This window comes from Aspergillus versicolor (assembly GCF_001890125.1).
Source record: "Aspergillus versicolor CBS 583.65 unplaced genomic scaffold ASPVEscaffold_5, whole genome shotgun sequence".
Lineage (NCBI taxonomy): Eukaryota > Fungi > Ascomycota > Eurotiomycetes > Eurotiales > Aspergillaceae > Aspergillus > Aspergillus versicolor.
In genome coordinates this window covers 886,352-901,630 of record NW_024467528.1, presented here as the reverse complement: position 1 = coordinate 901,630, position 15,279 = coordinate 886,352, and the positions used below count along the sequence as shown (strand labels likewise).

At 50.3% G+C, this 15,279-nt stretch overlaps 8 protein-coding genes across 8 annotated transcripts; 4 read left to right on the top strand and 4 right to left on the bottom strand.

Moving 5' to 3' along the window:
* Positions 1-615: 615 nt before the first annotated feature.
* Positions 616-1,025, top strand: ASPVEDRAFT_41880 (uncharacterized protein). The gene is made up of 2 exons (XM_040812449.1): positions 616-766; positions 821-1,025. Exons 1-2 carry the CDS (start codon positions 634-636, stop codon positions 940-942), a joined length of 255 nt encoding a protein of 84 aa, XP_040668141.1. The 5' UTR covers positions 616-633; the 3' UTR covers positions 943-1,025.
* A 20-nt stretch (positions 1,026-1,045) lies between these two features.
* Positions 1,046-1,890, bottom strand: ASPVEDRAFT_83885 (putative 2-hydroxychromene-2-carboxylate isomerase; the record flags this gene model as incomplete). Its single annotated transcript, XM_040817456.1, has 4 exons — positions 1,046-1,249; positions 1,299-1,582; positions 1,641-1,740; positions 1,816-1,890. 4 exons carry the CDS (start codon positions 1,888-1,890, stop codon positions 1,046-1,048), a joined length of 663 nt encoding a protein of 220 aa, XP_040668140.1.
* A 745-nt stretch (positions 1,891-2,635) lies between these two features.
* ASPVEDRAFT_132378 (uncharacterized protein) lies at positions 2,636-3,899 on the top strand (the record flags this gene model as incomplete). Its single annotated transcript, XM_040806910.1, has 2 exons — positions 2,636-2,959; positions 3,015-3,899. The coding sequence occupies 2 exons, from the start codon at positions 2,636-2,638 to the stop codon at positions 3,897-3,899; spliced, it is 1,209 nt and encodes a 402-aa protein (XP_040668139.1).
* Positions 3,900-4,080: 181 nt separating this feature from the next.
* Positions 4,081-5,239, bottom strand: ASPVEDRAFT_53075 (protein N-lysine methyltransferase family protein; the record flags this gene model as incomplete). Its single annotated transcript, XM_040814742.1, has 2 exons — positions 4,081-4,678; positions 4,746-5,239. 2 exons carry the CDS (start codon positions 5,237-5,239, stop codon positions 4,081-4,083), a joined length of 1,092 nt encoding a protein of 363 aa, XP_040668138.1.
* Positions 5,240-5,567: 328 nt separating this feature from the next.
* Positions 5,568-6,698, top strand: ASPVEDRAFT_131658 (uncharacterized protein; the record flags this gene model as incomplete). Its single annotated transcript, XM_040806844.1, has 1 exon — positions 5,568-6,698. The coding sequence occupies one exon, from the start codon at positions 5,568-5,570 to the stop codon at positions 6,696-6,698; it is 1,131 nt and encodes a 376-aa protein (XP_040668137.1).
* A 1,067-nt stretch (positions 6,699-7,765) lies between these two features.
* Positions 7,766-11,001, bottom strand: cym1 (pitrilysin family metalloprotease cym1; the record flags this gene model as incomplete). Its single annotated transcript, XM_040814741.1, has 2 exons — positions 7,766-10,553; positions 10,628-11,001. The coding sequence occupies 2 exons, from the start codon at positions 10,999-11,001 to the stop codon at positions 7,766-7,768; spliced, it is 3,162 nt and encodes a 1,053-aa protein (XP_040668136.1).
* An 807-nt stretch (positions 11,002-11,808) lies between these two features.
* On the top strand, positions 11,809-13,396 carry ASPVEDRAFT_132073 (taxilin; the record flags this gene model as incomplete). Its single annotated transcript, XM_040806884.1, has 5 exons — positions 11,809-11,947; positions 12,041-12,315; positions 12,396-12,544; positions 12,602-12,845; positions 12,896-13,396. The coding sequence occupies 5 exons, from the start codon at positions 11,809-11,811 to the stop codon at positions 13,394-13,396; spliced, it is 1,308 nt and encodes a 435-aa protein (XP_040668135.1).
* Positions 13,397-13,703: 307 nt separating this feature from the next.
* ASPVEDRAFT_671388 (NAD(P)H-dependent flavin oxidoreductase) lies at positions 13,704-15,072 on the bottom strand. Its single transcript, XM_040815927.1, has 2 exons — positions 15,001-15,072; positions 13,704-14,941 (listed from the first exon to the last, which is right to left on the bottom strand). Exon 2 carries the CDS (start codon positions 14,919-14,921, stop codon positions 13,881-13,883), a length of 1,041 nt encoding a protein of 346 aa, XP_040668134.1. The 5' UTR covers positions 14,922-14,941; positions 15,001-15,072; the 3' UTR covers positions 13,704-13,880.
* Between the last annotated feature and the right edge of the window lie 207 nt (positions 15,073-15,279).

Here is a 15,279-nt window from a genome sequence, read left to right as displayed (position 1 = left end):
CGCCACTCATATGCTGGCCAGTAAGAGAGAGTGGAATGTAGGCCAAAGATGAACGGCGCCGGTAAAGGTTATATGGGTTTTCTTGTTGAAGGGTTGAGAATCCTATCGCTCATCTTTCGCTAGGCTATAGGATATGTGGAGATCAGTGTTAATGTACGGAATGAGAAAGTACTTGTACGGGAATGGCATTTTGCCAGGTTCAAGTGAAGAATGTTATCTTATTGAATGTCATTAATTCTGAAGAGCTTACATGACAGAGATTGAGAAGCTTTTTATAGTAGTTCAATTCAATGTCAAGCTCGTTAAATATACGAGGCTCCAACGCCGGCTCTCCTTGCGTACGTCGAGCTCAACTGTGAAGTGCAAGCCCAGTCAATCGAATAACGAATAAACTTCAACTTCAACCTATCCTGGGCATTTGCGAGGAACATTAAAACGGGTTTGAAGATGTTGGTTCAGGACATGGAGATATACAAAGCCTGGAACTGACGTAAACGGTTTAGCTCGGTATTTGATACTGCCTTACTGCCCCGCCAAGTATAGACACAGAGATGGTGACGTCATCACGTTCCCCTGCTTCCAAAAGCAGGACAATTGATATGGCTGTTGCAGCTTCTCGACACCGACAGCAATATGTCTGAAAATCCCGCCGAACAGGTCAAAGATACCGTCTACGCCGCTGCATCCATGCCCGGTGAATGGGTGCAACAAAATGTTGTGAATCCAATCCAATCCTACGCAGCTGGGGAGAACACCGAGGAGTCTGGTAGGTTCTATGTGCCTGTTGGATCCTAAGAATACTGCTAATGCCTCCTTCCAGGCCAGGCCGAAGTAAATCTCTCCGATAAAGAGCATAAAGAGATCGACAGTCTAGACAGGGAGAAAATAGAGGCATTCCTCCGAGAGAAACATAAGAGCAATGCTGGGACGAAGCGGAAGTGATCGAAGCCGGATTTCTATTGAATGTATAATATAAGTCTTATGCCACATCGATTTGACCGTGGTTTGCATGAGGAAATGAATTTAATGCTGCTTAGATGCATGATTACAGGACTGCTCTGAGTCCATGCTCTAGGGAGCGGTCCAGTCCCAGAAAATCAACTACCTGACCAAGATGGTCAATGCCCCAGAAGTTTTCTTTCTCACCTTTGGAGTTGGTGCATTCAAACCAGGGGAGACCGAATGCACCAGAGTCAAAGGCGTGCTGTGTATTGGCACTCAAGCGTGCCTTGACGTCGGGCCCGTTTGCCTGATTTAATTAGCTTGTGGTGTGTCTAGGAAGGAAAGGCTGAGCCTACCGCTTCGAGGACTGCCTTTGTCTCGGATGGCCCTAAGACCCTCTCAAGAATCGGCACAAACACTTCAGGCTGCGATGTTTTGATATTTCCCTTTACCCAAAACTCCTCCCAAAGCGCCTCGGTAGCAGAAGCTAATTTAGAATAATTCTGCTGAGCCAGAGCTGCGAAAGCACGCTGAGGCGCCAACGTATTGGGTGGGAACCCCTCTGGCATTGCCTCTGTCATAGGCACTGAAAAGTAATGGCCCCAGCGCAGTCGCTCCTGGTTGATCCATTTATCCTTGTCTTCAGGCCATCGTTAGTAGCTATACCGTATACCAGTATGTGTAGGCGGCCTTCTCACTTTTGATTTTGATGGGTGGAGTATTTCCGCAGGCATGCATCAGCCCGCCGAGAAAAATAGGCACAAAGGTGACATCACACTTGCTGAAAGTTGGAGAATTCTATTCGAGCGTCAGACAGCTCCATTATGGCGTTATAGCTACATTTGGGGTGGTGTATAAATAGTATGGGCTTACCTTTAGGACCTTGAACGCGATGTATGCGAACGGACTAACGAGGTCATAATATAGAGTGACCTTTGGGGCAGCCATGGTTCAATCAAGCGATCTATGATTTCTTTCGCTCAGAACAAACAAACAAAGCCCAACGCGGTCTTCAGCCAGTAGTTATTTATGTTTCCAGCAGAAGAATGTTGGGAATAGTGAAGAATCCCCGCTGCATATCGTGGCTAATGTAGCCACTGGGCGGGCCGAGGTTATTTCTGCTTATTCATTCGATCGCCGCATTCTGCTCAACCTCAACATCACCTCAGCCAACGTCTCAACGTTTATTGAGGGTAGGTGGGATAAGTTCAGTGCTGGCGCAGTATATGCGATCAACCCGTGCGCCCGTGGTCCGGCACGAACTCAACCCTCAACCAACTAACAAGCTATTCTCGGACACATCGCTTGGGCTTTCATGTGGATCAGTCACTATTACCGAAGGCCACAGTATACTATGGTAAACCTTCAATGTAGACTGATAGGCTGCCCTGGAGACATGGCTGAGCATGCGAGACTCAACGTTATTAGTGTATAACTGCGAACAGAAAAGGAAGCAACGATCGTGACTTGTTCTGCGCTCTTGCCAATAATGTCAGGGTGAGGGCAAGGAAGGCGCGGCCGAGTCCAACATCCTTCCCCAAATCCAGCTAAGCCATAGGCGCCTTGAGCTCTCTTCAAGTATTCAAGATTTCAAATTTAGGCCAAACAAACTTCTCTTCAGACTTAGCGCACAGTCTAGTTTTCATATCAAAACATCGCATCTACTCAGCTTATTTGTGCATCGTTCCACAACATGCGTAACCTTTCTAGCGACGGTGTCACCTCGAGCTCAGTTGACGACTCATACCTAGCATCTGAAGCGAAATATTTTCAAGACTCGGTGAGCAAAAGGCGCCGGCACGCCGTGTATTTCCATCGGCCGCCGGTTTGGCGCTATAGTTCATTCCAAGATGGGAGCTCGTCGCCGGACATGTCTGAGGATTTGAATGGTAGTGACAGAGAAACGGAGGACAACATTTCCATTAGCTCTCTGAGTTTGTCCAATAACCAGAAAGCCGATACGGCATCATATGTGATTCTTGATGATTCCGACTCGGACCACGAGACTCCTCTCCTGGTAAGTACTTGGCAGGGCAGAGACCGACATAGAAGTTAACAAAAATAAGCAAAAGGACTGTAATCCATATGGCAAATCGACTCTGCCCGACTGCCGGGTATCAACGGAGACACTCCCAGATCCCCTTTACCAGAAGAAGCCCGTGTTCTGCACTCGCTTGCATTCATATAAGGACATTCGACTAGGGCTGGGAGAGCAATGGGCTATTGAGGAGGGCTCGCTGGTCATTGGCGTAGGCCCAGAGTATACTTTACTCCAAAGTTACGAGAAAAGGACAGATGAATTTGTGGTTTCCGGTGGTGATGTCTATGTGGTATGTTCCTTGTATGCGGACCTGTGGGCGCTGTGCGCAAAGGTTTCATCCAATCCGTCACCAGAAGGGAATGATGCTACCCGGCTTGCTTTTCTTCCACTATGCATGGTAACATTGGCACCGAACTATAGCGCATTCATCCAGCGGAGTATCAACTGTGCTCGGTACTCCGGCCCCTATGGGGAAAGGTATCCAGGGAATGGGCTGCCTGTCATGCCTCCGCAACGTTCACATAGCCTGACTGCTAGCAACCAGATATTTCGCGGCCCCGACAGTCAGATATCATTGCCGTTGACTGTTCGTGGTATGTTTCGAAGTCTTGCGTTGAAGCATACGGATGACGATTTTGTGCCGCTAGACTCTACACTGGAGCCCATATTGTCGACGTTGACAAGTAGACGCTGGCGGTTTCTAACTAGGGTGGGATGCATCAAATATTCCTCGAAATACTGCCAGAGTGACAGGCATCATATGAGACGGGAGTACGATTATAGCCTGAACAAATCATCTGAATCCGCCCAAGAAACAGTTGATTTGAAATCGAATGGATGGCGACGATTGCGTAAATTGCAAAGAGCTTCATCATGGGATAGCCAGAAGTTCAAATGGCTGTCGTGGAAAGTCTGACTATATCCCTCCGTACTGAAAAATGTCTTTATGAGCTTGTCCGTCGCCATTGATCAGATAGCTTTGTATCCATGCCTATGTCCATAGTCGATAGAAAGTTGAGGTTTGAAGAAATCTCAATTCAGCTTCCGATTATACGGAGACATGGGATTGGGATCCTGACCAAGCCTACTGGCTGCATTTATTTTTGGGCACGTTTGCCATAACAGTGCAATTCAATTTCATCCCATTGTTCGTGCTCGGAGGGGACCCTGGTGCGGTGCAAATGTAGATCGTATAGCCCAGCGGATTCCATCAAATCAAAGAAAACACTCTCGCTTTCATGCCGTCTCTTAAGAGCTACGAGGATGATAGCGTTAGGAGACACCTGGACCAGTCGACTTAACACTGACACTAGTGCCGGCTGACTGTCGGCATTGTAAGTGCAGTCCGAGACAAGGACTAAATCAATGGCTGTGCTATCGAAGAGATTATCCGGGAGGTCTTCCTCCCACTCGAGTGGCCGATATTTGATCTCTGACGCACGCGCCGGCCGCGCAACAGCAATGTTCTTAGTGATGATATCTTCAACTTCGGATAAGTCTGTGAGCAGGGCAGAGCATTGCGGTAGAAGGCTCGCTAAAGCAATACCAACTATACCACATCCTGATCCTAGCTCAATTACATTGAGAGGGCTACTGCGTCCAGGTTGCAAAAGGTCCTCTAGCACAGGGTTGGACGATCCGTGATTCCCAGCAATGATCTGCTGAAGATATACGACCGAAGAAATTGCTGCATCCCTGAACGCGTGGGGGAAGGTACTTAGATAATGATATAAAAAAAAAAATCCGGAGAGTATAGTCTCACCAGATATGTCGTGCAATGCTATTCCCGGTTTCCTCCCATATACTCAGTTGCACAGACTGGCTCACACGGAAGCGTCGTTCAACCAGCTTCTCGGCGACCAGCGACTGCGGGCCTCCGAATGGTGCACTCCAGCAGGATATTACTAGCGGGATACTGCGTTGATCCAGCATAGAGTCTGACAATGTTGGATCTGTGACGCGGACAGGTTTCGATGCAGTCACTTCCATTACCATGGGTCGCTGTGAGATGCTGCTGGGGAGTGATCCCAATGAAATAGGGAGTTCACGCTTCCCTCCCTGCCAATGCAGGCGTTCCTGACATATAGTGTTTTTCTCATTGTGAGCAGGACGGAGTGTTACAAGTAAATCCACATCCTGCGTCAGGAATGCATCGCCTAAATCTGTTGTGATGCATATAAGTGCAGAGGCGGAAATAGAACCAGTTTTTAGCTTCTGCAGCCTCGGGGTTTTGAGAAAACGAATGTAATAAACCATCTTGTGTATAGTTGTAGATCAGAGAATGTGAACGCCCAGAATATTCATAATAATGATCCCCCTCTCTGCCGGGCGTGGGCTGACTAAGTCGGATGACATCTGCCCTGCCCGCATCCGCACCCCGTCTGGGATCTGTTCATTCCTCCAGCTCCCTTCCTTGTCTCCCCCAATTCCAAGACTCAAAACGCTATCGGCCTACAGAGTTCCACAGTCTGGTTCCATCGGCGCTCACTTGATTGTCCATGGGGCCTCCTAGATGAAGTTGGAGGAACAGACCTTTTATCTTCAGATGCCTGGAGACTAGGTCTCCTACTAACCACCATTCACCATGATGCGACCGAGAGACCCTCGAGTCAGGCAGACAATCAACCAGATTTCATATAATCTCGAGTCCGCAAATGAGTCAGCGCAGGAGAGGATTTATACATTTTCACATAACTATATATTCCCTTGTTTCACGTCAATTGGAAACTGTCTCAGCTCATGCACTGCGCCCTGTCTCTCCACCCATGAAGACCACAGACGCCGCCATCGCCGTCGCTACCCAGATTTCGACTTTTACGACGACTGGGAGAATGAAGAAGCGGATGATACGATTTTAGGATGGGGTACAGACGAACTAGACCGTCTGTTGGCTGGGAGCGGGCTAGTGCGGGGAGGTCCCGACCAGCCTCGCAGGCAGCGGAGGATGAGCTATGGTGCCCGTCGCGCAAGTAGGAGGAAAAGCGGACTTCTGATACCGGATGAGCGCGATGATCCTACTGTTATTCCGAGCTCGTCATTTCTGGGATTCCTCGAGCGATTCCCTTGGCGATTTGGCGCGCGGGGTCTGAAATATAGGCCCTCTGCCGCTGACCTTCAAGAACACCCAACGGGGCTACGAGAAGTACACGAGCAGGATCCTCTAATTGAAGAGAGCGAGGAGACCGGCGAAGGGCCCGTGGATGGCAACAATGGGAGGTATCGCAGTGCAACACAGTCATCCCGCGAAACCGCAAACTCTCTCAGCTCCCGAGGGGATTTAATCATGAGCGACGAGGAGGAGGACGCGGTACCCTTGGACGATGAATTTGCTATGGCCTTGGCCCGACGGGGCACAGGACTGGAGTCGGATGACCAGGAAGGGAGTAAGCCCGACAGCATGAGGTCTATCTCTGGTACATTCAGCATAGCACCCACCACATCTTCAAAGAGCTCGAAAAACAAAAAGAAGAAAAAGAAGCGATCCAGTCGAATGCGATCGCCTCCAAGCTCCTTCGCAGATCTCTCCCGCGATATGGCATCAATATCGATTGACGATTTAAAGAGAGAGGATGAGCAGGCTGCACGGGAAGAAGAGTTGGAAATTGTACAAAAACGGCTCGCCGCGCGGCAACTGGCTTTGCACCGGGGCATGGGTATAGAGGACGTCAAGGTGTGCTCAGAAACAACCGCGACTCAACCAGTATTTGCAAGCTGACCTTGTGACAGACCGCTTCGATATCTCCATCACAAACAGAGCCTTCAGGCATCGCTCACTCCGCCTCGCCTGTAAACACCTCCGATGTGCAAGGAAAACAAGACTCTTCCTTTAACAACAAAGTGGCCCGACAAGACTCCAACTCGCGATTCTCCGAGTCGGATTCACGAACCGAGCCATTCCCGCCTTTGCCCGATACACCCATGAGCCCTGAGAGTATCGAACAGATTTCTACCCACTCCGATCCTAGTCGAAATTCAGACGTACGTCTGAAACCCGTTGAGCCAGTGCCGGAACCCGAGGATGACGCCCCGAGCTCTAAGACTGATAATGACCGAAACTGAGAGTGCAGGGAGCAGGTATCCCATTCAAAGCAACTGGCTTGCAGGCCATTCAAGCACATCCATTCAAACTAATATTTGTTTCTTGTGATACCACTTAACCTATTTCTACCTGTATACTACGACCTTGGTTATGGTTATGATTTATGATTTGGAAATCCTAAACCAGCTGGCCGAGTTTCTTGAGGAACTATCCCGCCATACCTTTATTTCTTTTCTTCCACGATGCACCTGTAGATCTTTAAACTAGATTCATAGGCCAACTACGGTCTGTTCTCACGTTTTTAGTCCGCCCTGCGTAGGCTGACAGCGTGGTTATAAAAACCCAGGGCGGGTCTGAAAAACGGAGGAGGGAAGTGTACCGTCTCTGGAAAAGAGGTTCACATTCCGCATTGATATTGCGCTTGTCCATCTGGACGATCGACCCATCTGTCGACCATGGAGGTAGGCTAGGATTGAAGATGGGTCTGGTTGTTCTTTGTTCCGCGCTTGTGAGTGACATGAGTGCATGAGCCCAAGTGGATGTTGTGAAGAGGAGAGAAAGGACAATTTGCGTGAATATTATGTATAACGTGAGGTGAAGAGATGGGATATTGTACACGTAGATGTCTATTTTACATGCTTTTTCATCAGAACGTTAGTAGAAATACATGTAGGTTTATATAATGTAGATCACCACCCATGGTCACGAGGGTGTGATCTATGCAGGTGAATTGATTGAGATGCTTAGGCCGAGGCTGCAGCATCTCCTTCGGGGACGTCGGAAACATCGGAGGGGTTCATGGAGAGCTTGCGGACCTCCCAGTTTTCAGACTCGGCCCAATCCTTTTTCTCACCTAGGAGACAGACGGATTGCCGCTTGCCTTCGACGAGGAAGGTCTGGGCAACCTCATTGACGTCCTTTGCTGTGACGTCCAGAACTTGTTCTCTCCAACGCTGATCCATCTCATGGGTGATACCATTCATGAAATATCTGGCCCCTCCCTCATCAACGCTAACCGGGGCATCAAGGCCCTGGAAAATGCCCAGTTTAGCTTCATTGATTTCACGGTCTGACCAGGTACGGTCTCTCGCGAAGACACCACTGTTCTGGAAGACCTTGAGGGTATTGGCGGGGTTGGGATCACGGTAACTAGTGAAGGCGAAGAGTCCCTTGACGGGACCGTTGGTTGCACCTGCTCCATAGGCACCTCCCTTTTCTCTGATCTCGGGATGTAGGTAGTTGTGAGTGAGAAGCTGAGAAAGGACGCTCAGCTTCGCGGAGGAGGAATGTGTAAATGGCACTGTTGGTAAAGCCAGGCCGGAATAGTAGACCTTGTAGGGCAGGTCATAAAAGGCCTTAGTGACGAGTGACTCCGAGCCAAGACCCTGAGGCTGGGTCGAGGGTGAAGGAGACTTCGGTAGGCCAGAAATCCACTTTTGCAATATCGACTCATTCTGGCTTGAACTTCCTGGTTCGCAGACAAGGCGAACACGGAGGCCGGATGTTTTCGAAATAGCAAATGATTGAATGAGACGGAGCTTCTCGATCAGCTCCGCTAGACGTTCCGGAGAAGTCTCGGCATCCCGTAGAAGGTTTGCCATAGCTTGCAGCTGGGCAAGGCCTGAAGTCTGCTCTTGCGCCCAGAAACTACGAGAAAGGCCAGCTGCAGCGGCATTCAATGCGTATCGATGGCCCGTCCCTGCTACAGCATCCAACGCCCCATTAGTGGACAATCGCAAAAGTTCTTGGATCATGGCTGGTGCGTAAGGGCCGGTGAAGTCGGTCTCGGTAACAAGGGCTGTCAGAATTTCAAGCATGTCTGGGATGTTCTTGTCCACCGCAAAGCCAGAAAACTGGAGGCCTTCCTTGAATGTACCGAGTTCTGTTGGTGACGACGTGTGGAAGGTTGAGGTCGAGACTCCACCTGTCTTGAGTTTTATCAAGTCTTCCCACTGCTCCATCGTCCTGGTCGGAGTTCCAAGTCGCATGATACAGTCGTTGAAAAGCGGTAGTAGTAGGCGAAGGTCGTCGGGGAGGTCGTCAAAAACATTTACTGCCTGGAAGTAGCTCAAACCGTTGGTGGGAGCTTCGCGCCAGACAACATCCGTATCCTCAACAGTAGATTCGCGGACCGGCTTGTACTCCTTTTGCCGAGAGATATCTTCGACTCGCAGAGACGGCAAACAGCTTAGATCAGAGTGCTGCGCTTGCTCTTGAACCTCAAGTAGCTGTAGCTCAGCCTTTCCAAGCTCGTTGACAGCCTTCTCAGCCGAGCCATACTGCTCAATCAGTTCCTTGAGCTTTGCCTCCTTCCTGACCATTTCCTTTTCGTCCAATTCCTTGTTGAATGATGGATTGCCGACCATCGTAAATGTTAGGCAATTATCATTGGTGAGGTACTTTTGCATCAAAGACTCCAGATAGCCACCCTTTTCGTACTTCCTCTTGAAGGCATCGATAACTTCATTCCAGGCCAGCTCCTTCATGGGATCTGAGCCATTAAACCAAGATCCGAGAGTTTTTTGGATAACTCCAAGACCAAAGTTCGCGGTCTTATGCCGAAGGGCAAGCTCCAATTGGTGGAGGAATCCCTGGACTTTCTCGTCATTAAAGCCCTTCTCGAGAGACTCCCGGAAGACTCGCTGAACTTCCTCCTTCACCCGAGGAGCTTGATCCTCGCTCACACCGGTGACACCAATCGAGAAAACAGGAACTCTACCGGAAGTGTCGAGCCCCGTGTTGGGGGTAAACGAGGAGCCCAGTCCACTTTCAATCAAGGCCTTGTACATGGGAGAGCCATATCCATCCAGCAACAGAGACGAGAGGATACCGGCAGAGAAAGTTTCGACAATGTCCGTGCTGTCACCCATGTACCATGACGTGGAAGTTTTGAATTGTTTGTCTTCACTGGCGAACGTATCAATTGGCCCTGGCACAGTCACGTTGACAGGCCCGCGGAGATCAATCGGCATCTTAACGGACGTGTCCGCCTCTCCTTTGCTAAATCCATCCAAGACGCCACCAACCTGCTTCAGATGACCGTCTAGAGGCATATCGCCGTAAGTCAGGATCTTAGCATTGCTGGGGTTGTAATTCTGCTTTGAGAAGTCGACTAGCTGTTTGTGCGTTAAGTCTGTGATGTTTTGAGGGTCTCCTCCAGAGTTATTAATTGCAGGAAAGATGCTCTCTTGGTACCTGATCCAATAAAGGTAGTTGGCGTCAGACATCGAACCCTTCATTTCGTTGTACACAACACCCTTGAACAAGATATCTTCCGGCTTTAAACCACCCTCCAGAGTTTGGATAGCCCGAGGGTCTTCCGGTCCTAGACGCCACCCTTCTTGCCTGAAGTCTTCTTCTTTGAGCAGAGGGTGCATGGTAGCATCCAAATAGACTGATAAGAGGTTTTGGAAATCTTGCAGGTTCGTCGTGGCAAACGGGTACATGGTGTGATCGGATGAGGTGAAGGCGTTCATAAAATTAGAGAGAGATCGAGGGAGCATCTTGAAGAACGGGTCACGGATCGGGTATCTAATGGAGGCCAGAAGTCAGTGTCTATTTCAAGATTCCGCAACTGAGTTTTCTTCGGATGGGGAAAGCCTTACTTCTCGCTACCACAGAGGGTGGTGTGTTCCAGGATATGCGGCACACCTGTGGCGTCCGGAGGGTTCGTCTTGAATCCGATGCCGAAAACATTGTTCTTGTCTTCCCTTGCGATATGGAGGTAATCCGCGTGTGTCTTGTTATGCTTTAATCGCACAGCCGTAAGGTGAAGCTCGGGGACATGTTTCTTCTCCTCAACGGTAAACCCGTGGAGCTGGTCGCCAACTTCTGGCAAGCCCGGTAGGCTGGATACTGAAGCGAGCGTTCGTGCTTGAGACCACCGAGGTAATGACGTGGCTGGCCTCAATACGTGCCCGCAAGGTCTGTGGAGGGCCGGAGCGCGTTGTCTGCCCAGCTGCAGGAATGAGCGGAGCATGTTGTCAAGTGTGTCCGAAGCAATAGAAGGGCGCGCAGACCAGTCCCTTGACTTTGGAAGGTGTTAGAGGATTTGTTTCAAACAGATCGTTGTCGATGGCGCAACGTATTGGAAACGGCACCGGTCCAGCCGGGACCAAGTGATAGAGCTAAGGAGCAAACAAACGGCACAGTGAAGAGAGAAGAAGAGTGCCTCCGGATGACCGCTGTCTAATTCTGAGCAGAAAGGCAGGAGAGAATGGATGGAAGAGTTGCGGCCGGATGTCGGCTGCGATGACAAACTGCGCAATGCCAAGAGAATATTTTCCAATCGGGCTAGCGTTAACCCCCTCTTACGAGATTGGATTCGATCTCTCCAACAAGTCCTCGACCGACTGTCCTTGACTCGTTTATACTCGCTAGCTGCCTGCCGTTCAACCAGGCTCTCACGACTCTCTGCTGCCGTTCTTGGGTTATTTCTCGGCCGTGCAGAACTTGGTTGCTATAGGATCGGAAGTCCCGGTTGCTCCGAGTTCTGCGAGCCTAGCAAGTCTCTCAAGGTTCTCCGCTCATTCCCAGCGTGGAATTCAAGAGTCACAATTGTCTGTGCTGCGTCTGGGTATCCTCCAGGCGCCACATTACTCACACGGATCTGGGTTCTGCTCGCCTGTTCGAAGCGGCCCGAGACCCGGCCATCCATTAAACTCCAGACCACGCCCAGCCGTTCCGTGTTCGCATTTTTCCTTCCAAGGCCCGGCCACGCGACCTCCGCCATACAACTTGCAACGAACATCCCCCGGACCGAATATCCAAAGTGGACTCCCCAATCATGTCGGCTACGGCTATGTCGAAGAAAAACAAGGGGAAGAAGGTCGCGGACCCCAACGAAACTTCAAAACTTCTTGCCGCCAAGATCTCGCAGCTGGAGCAGGATGCGGCGGGAGAAAAGGACCAAGAGCAAGAAATCGGTGCGTGGTTTACCCCGGAGTGTACAATTTGGGCCGTTCGGATATTTTTGGCCTTGCGTGGCAACATTGGCTAACAACACTGCTGGGTTATAGAACGGGAGGTGAAGAAGGCCACCAGAGATCTTAACCAGCTCTTGACCAATATCGAATCCCCGATGACCCGACTCGAGACTGTCCATAAAAAGTACACGGAGCTCCTGGCCGACATGAAGAAGTTGGACCGCGACTATGCAAAGAGTAAGAAGCGTGCGGACCAGCTCCAAAAGGACCAAGACAAGGGCAAATCGGAGTTGAACAAAACTGTTACTATGAAGGATAAGCTGGAAAAGCTTTGTAGGGAGCTTACGAAAGAAAACAAGAAAGTCAAGGTGGGTTTAAAAATACAATTACGGCTCGATCGATTGGATTTTAGCGCCTGGGCTAATCGACGACTTTTGGGGGGAATTAGGATGAAAACAAAAAACTGGAGGAGAACGAGAAAAAGGCCCGTGCGATAGTCAATGAGCGACTTGACTCTCTTTTGTACGACATTCAAGATGTTATGGCGGCAAAGGGCAATCCTCGAAGCGACAAAGTGGACATCGACCTCGACGAAGCGTAAGTTGCGGTCTAGCTCGTTTTATTTTCTGTACACTGTCTGACAACCTGTTAAAGCCTGCGGGCCAAGATCAAAACCATTGGTGAAAAGTTCGAGATGCGCGAGTTACACTACAAGTCGTTATTGCGCAGCAAGGATGCAGAAATCCAGTGCCTTACCGCGAAATACGAAGAACAACGACGTGCGGCGGAGAATGAAGCTGCTCGCTGTCGTGCGCTGAGCTCCCAGGTATCTACGTTTTCGCATACCGAGTCTGAACTGCGAAGCCAGCTAAATATTTACGTGGAAAAGTTTAAACAGGTATGGCTTCATAGTACCCATTTTGGTTCCCGGTAATAATGATATTCCAGGTTGAGGACACTTTGAACAACAGTAACGAGTTGTTCCTAACATTTCGCAAGGAGATGGAGGAAATGTCGAAGAAGACCAAACGGTTGGAAAAGGAAAATCTCACCCTCACTCGCAAACACGATCAGACAAACCGAAACATACTAGAAATGGCCGAGGAGCGAACGAGGAATCATGAAGAACTCGACAAGTGGCGGAAGAAAAGTCATCACCTTGAAGCGCTGTGCCGACGAATGCAGGCCCAAGGTCGTGGGCAGAATCTTGCTGTGGATTTAGACGGTGACGACGAGGGGACGGAAAGCGAATACGAAGAGGATTACGAAGACGAGGAAGACGAAGAGGGCATCAGTGACGAAGATTATGAAATCGATAGCGCCAACGGAGACCACGGAGACCACCCCCTGCCACAGCAGCCAGAGAAACCTGTATTCGGGCCGCCACCGCCGCCGAACCTCTTGGAAGCACGAGCGAATGGGAAAGCTGTGTTAAACGGATGCCACTAATTATCCCGCCGAAGGAGGGGAAAGCAGGGCCAGTTTCTTTGCCCTTTTTGAGGTTGGTAACAATGTAGGGAGTGGTGTCGTCAAGTTTAGTATCCGGCAGTCTTGCAGTGATGGATTGAAATGCCACCATTGGACAGAGATGTATATCAACAGCTCTTGAACGTAGCGCTGGTTTATTTTGGAAATCTACGTGTTGCTATACACACTCCAGTCGGATACTGTTCTTCTCTCCAGCACTTGTTTTTCAACCAGGCATCAGGTGTGTGAACTACCCACCTACCTACTTCGCCCAATGCGCCTATCCTCTGTTATTGCTGAATGATTTCCGAGTTCTGTTCACGTTGCAGTTTATGTAAATGTATATCAATGAGACATCTGAAACCATAAAATTTCCTAGATATATACATTCCGCCCATATCTATGAGGCATGGAAGCTGAAGCACGGCTCAAAAAATACATAGATAAATAAAGAATATAATCTTACTTAAAGCTTGCTCGCAGGGCCCGTCGCATAAGCGGCACTCTTTTTCAAGACTTCCGCAGCCTGCGCAACCATTTCCTTCAGGACCACACCCGCGGGCTTGATCTCCTTGACAATCCCAGAGACGTCGCCCATGAGGAAAGGAATATCAAAGTCCTTATCGTTATTGAAATCATGCTCTAGGGGCACAATACCCTTCGCCGTTAACTCGGCGATCTCCTGGGGCTTCTTCTCCCATTCCTTGATGTAATCGTTAGGGAGCATCCGCAGCGGTCGTCCCGAAACAACAAGCGTCCTCTTGGTCTCTCCATATTGCGCACCAACAACGGCCTCCTTGTGCAGCTTACTGGCACCGCTCTCTTCCGTGGCCAGGAATCTCGTCCCCACCCACACACCAGCCGCACCCAGTGCTAATGCCGCCGCCAGACTCCGGCCATCGTTAACACCTCCAGCAGCAACAACCAGCGGGGTCTGTCCCGTAAGCGTGCTCTTATAGTTCTGCACCGTATCCACAACGGCCGGGATAAGCACCGAGAAGGGAATATCCCCAGTATGTCCACCGCCTTCTCCGCCCTGCGCACAGATGATATCCACGCCAGCCTTGAGCGCCTTCTCAGCGTGCTTCGGCGCACCCACCATGTTCATGATCAGGATCCCGGCGTCGTGGAGACGCTTGATCACATGCGCGGGCGGGACACCAACAGCGCACACAAAGAGCTTCGTCCCGTGGTTGATGACCACGTCGATGAGCTGGTCGAGCTGGCCGTTTGTGTAGTCGTGGTTTGTCTTGCGGGCGTTGCCGCCGACTTGTGGGAGGGCGAGGTCGACGCCGAAGGGGAGCGACTTGTCCTTGAGCAGGGACTTGAGCTCCGTGAGCATCTCGTTCATCTGGTCTGGGGTGTAGCCCAGACCGCCGATGACACCGAGGCCGCCGGCGTTGGAGACTGCGGCTGCGAGGGGTGCGCCGGAGGCCTTTGCCATGCCTGCGAGGAGGACGGGGCTTTGGATGCCGAGGAGGGAGGTGAGGGGCGTTGAGATTGACATTTTGGCGGCTTGATTCTGTCCTGGATCGGTGATGTTAGTTTGTATTTGGGAGAATTAGGGATTGCGACCAGGCGCGTACCTTGTTGTTTTCTATTGTATAGACCCCTGTTTGAAGATGGAGCGGAAAAGAGTGAGAATGAGGTTGAAGTGTGAGGCCGGAGGGGATTATCACCGGGGATATATAGGAACAAAATTTACCTTCCCTTGGTAAATCTGTCGGCTATTCGATTTCGGCCGCTCCCATATGAAAGAGGAACTGGAGAGCTCCTGGAGATGCGGGGAAGCAAAGCCTCTGCGGGAGACGGACCGAGGCCCATCTCTTGGGATCTTCGGTCTGCCGGTTAGCGGTACACTTTGC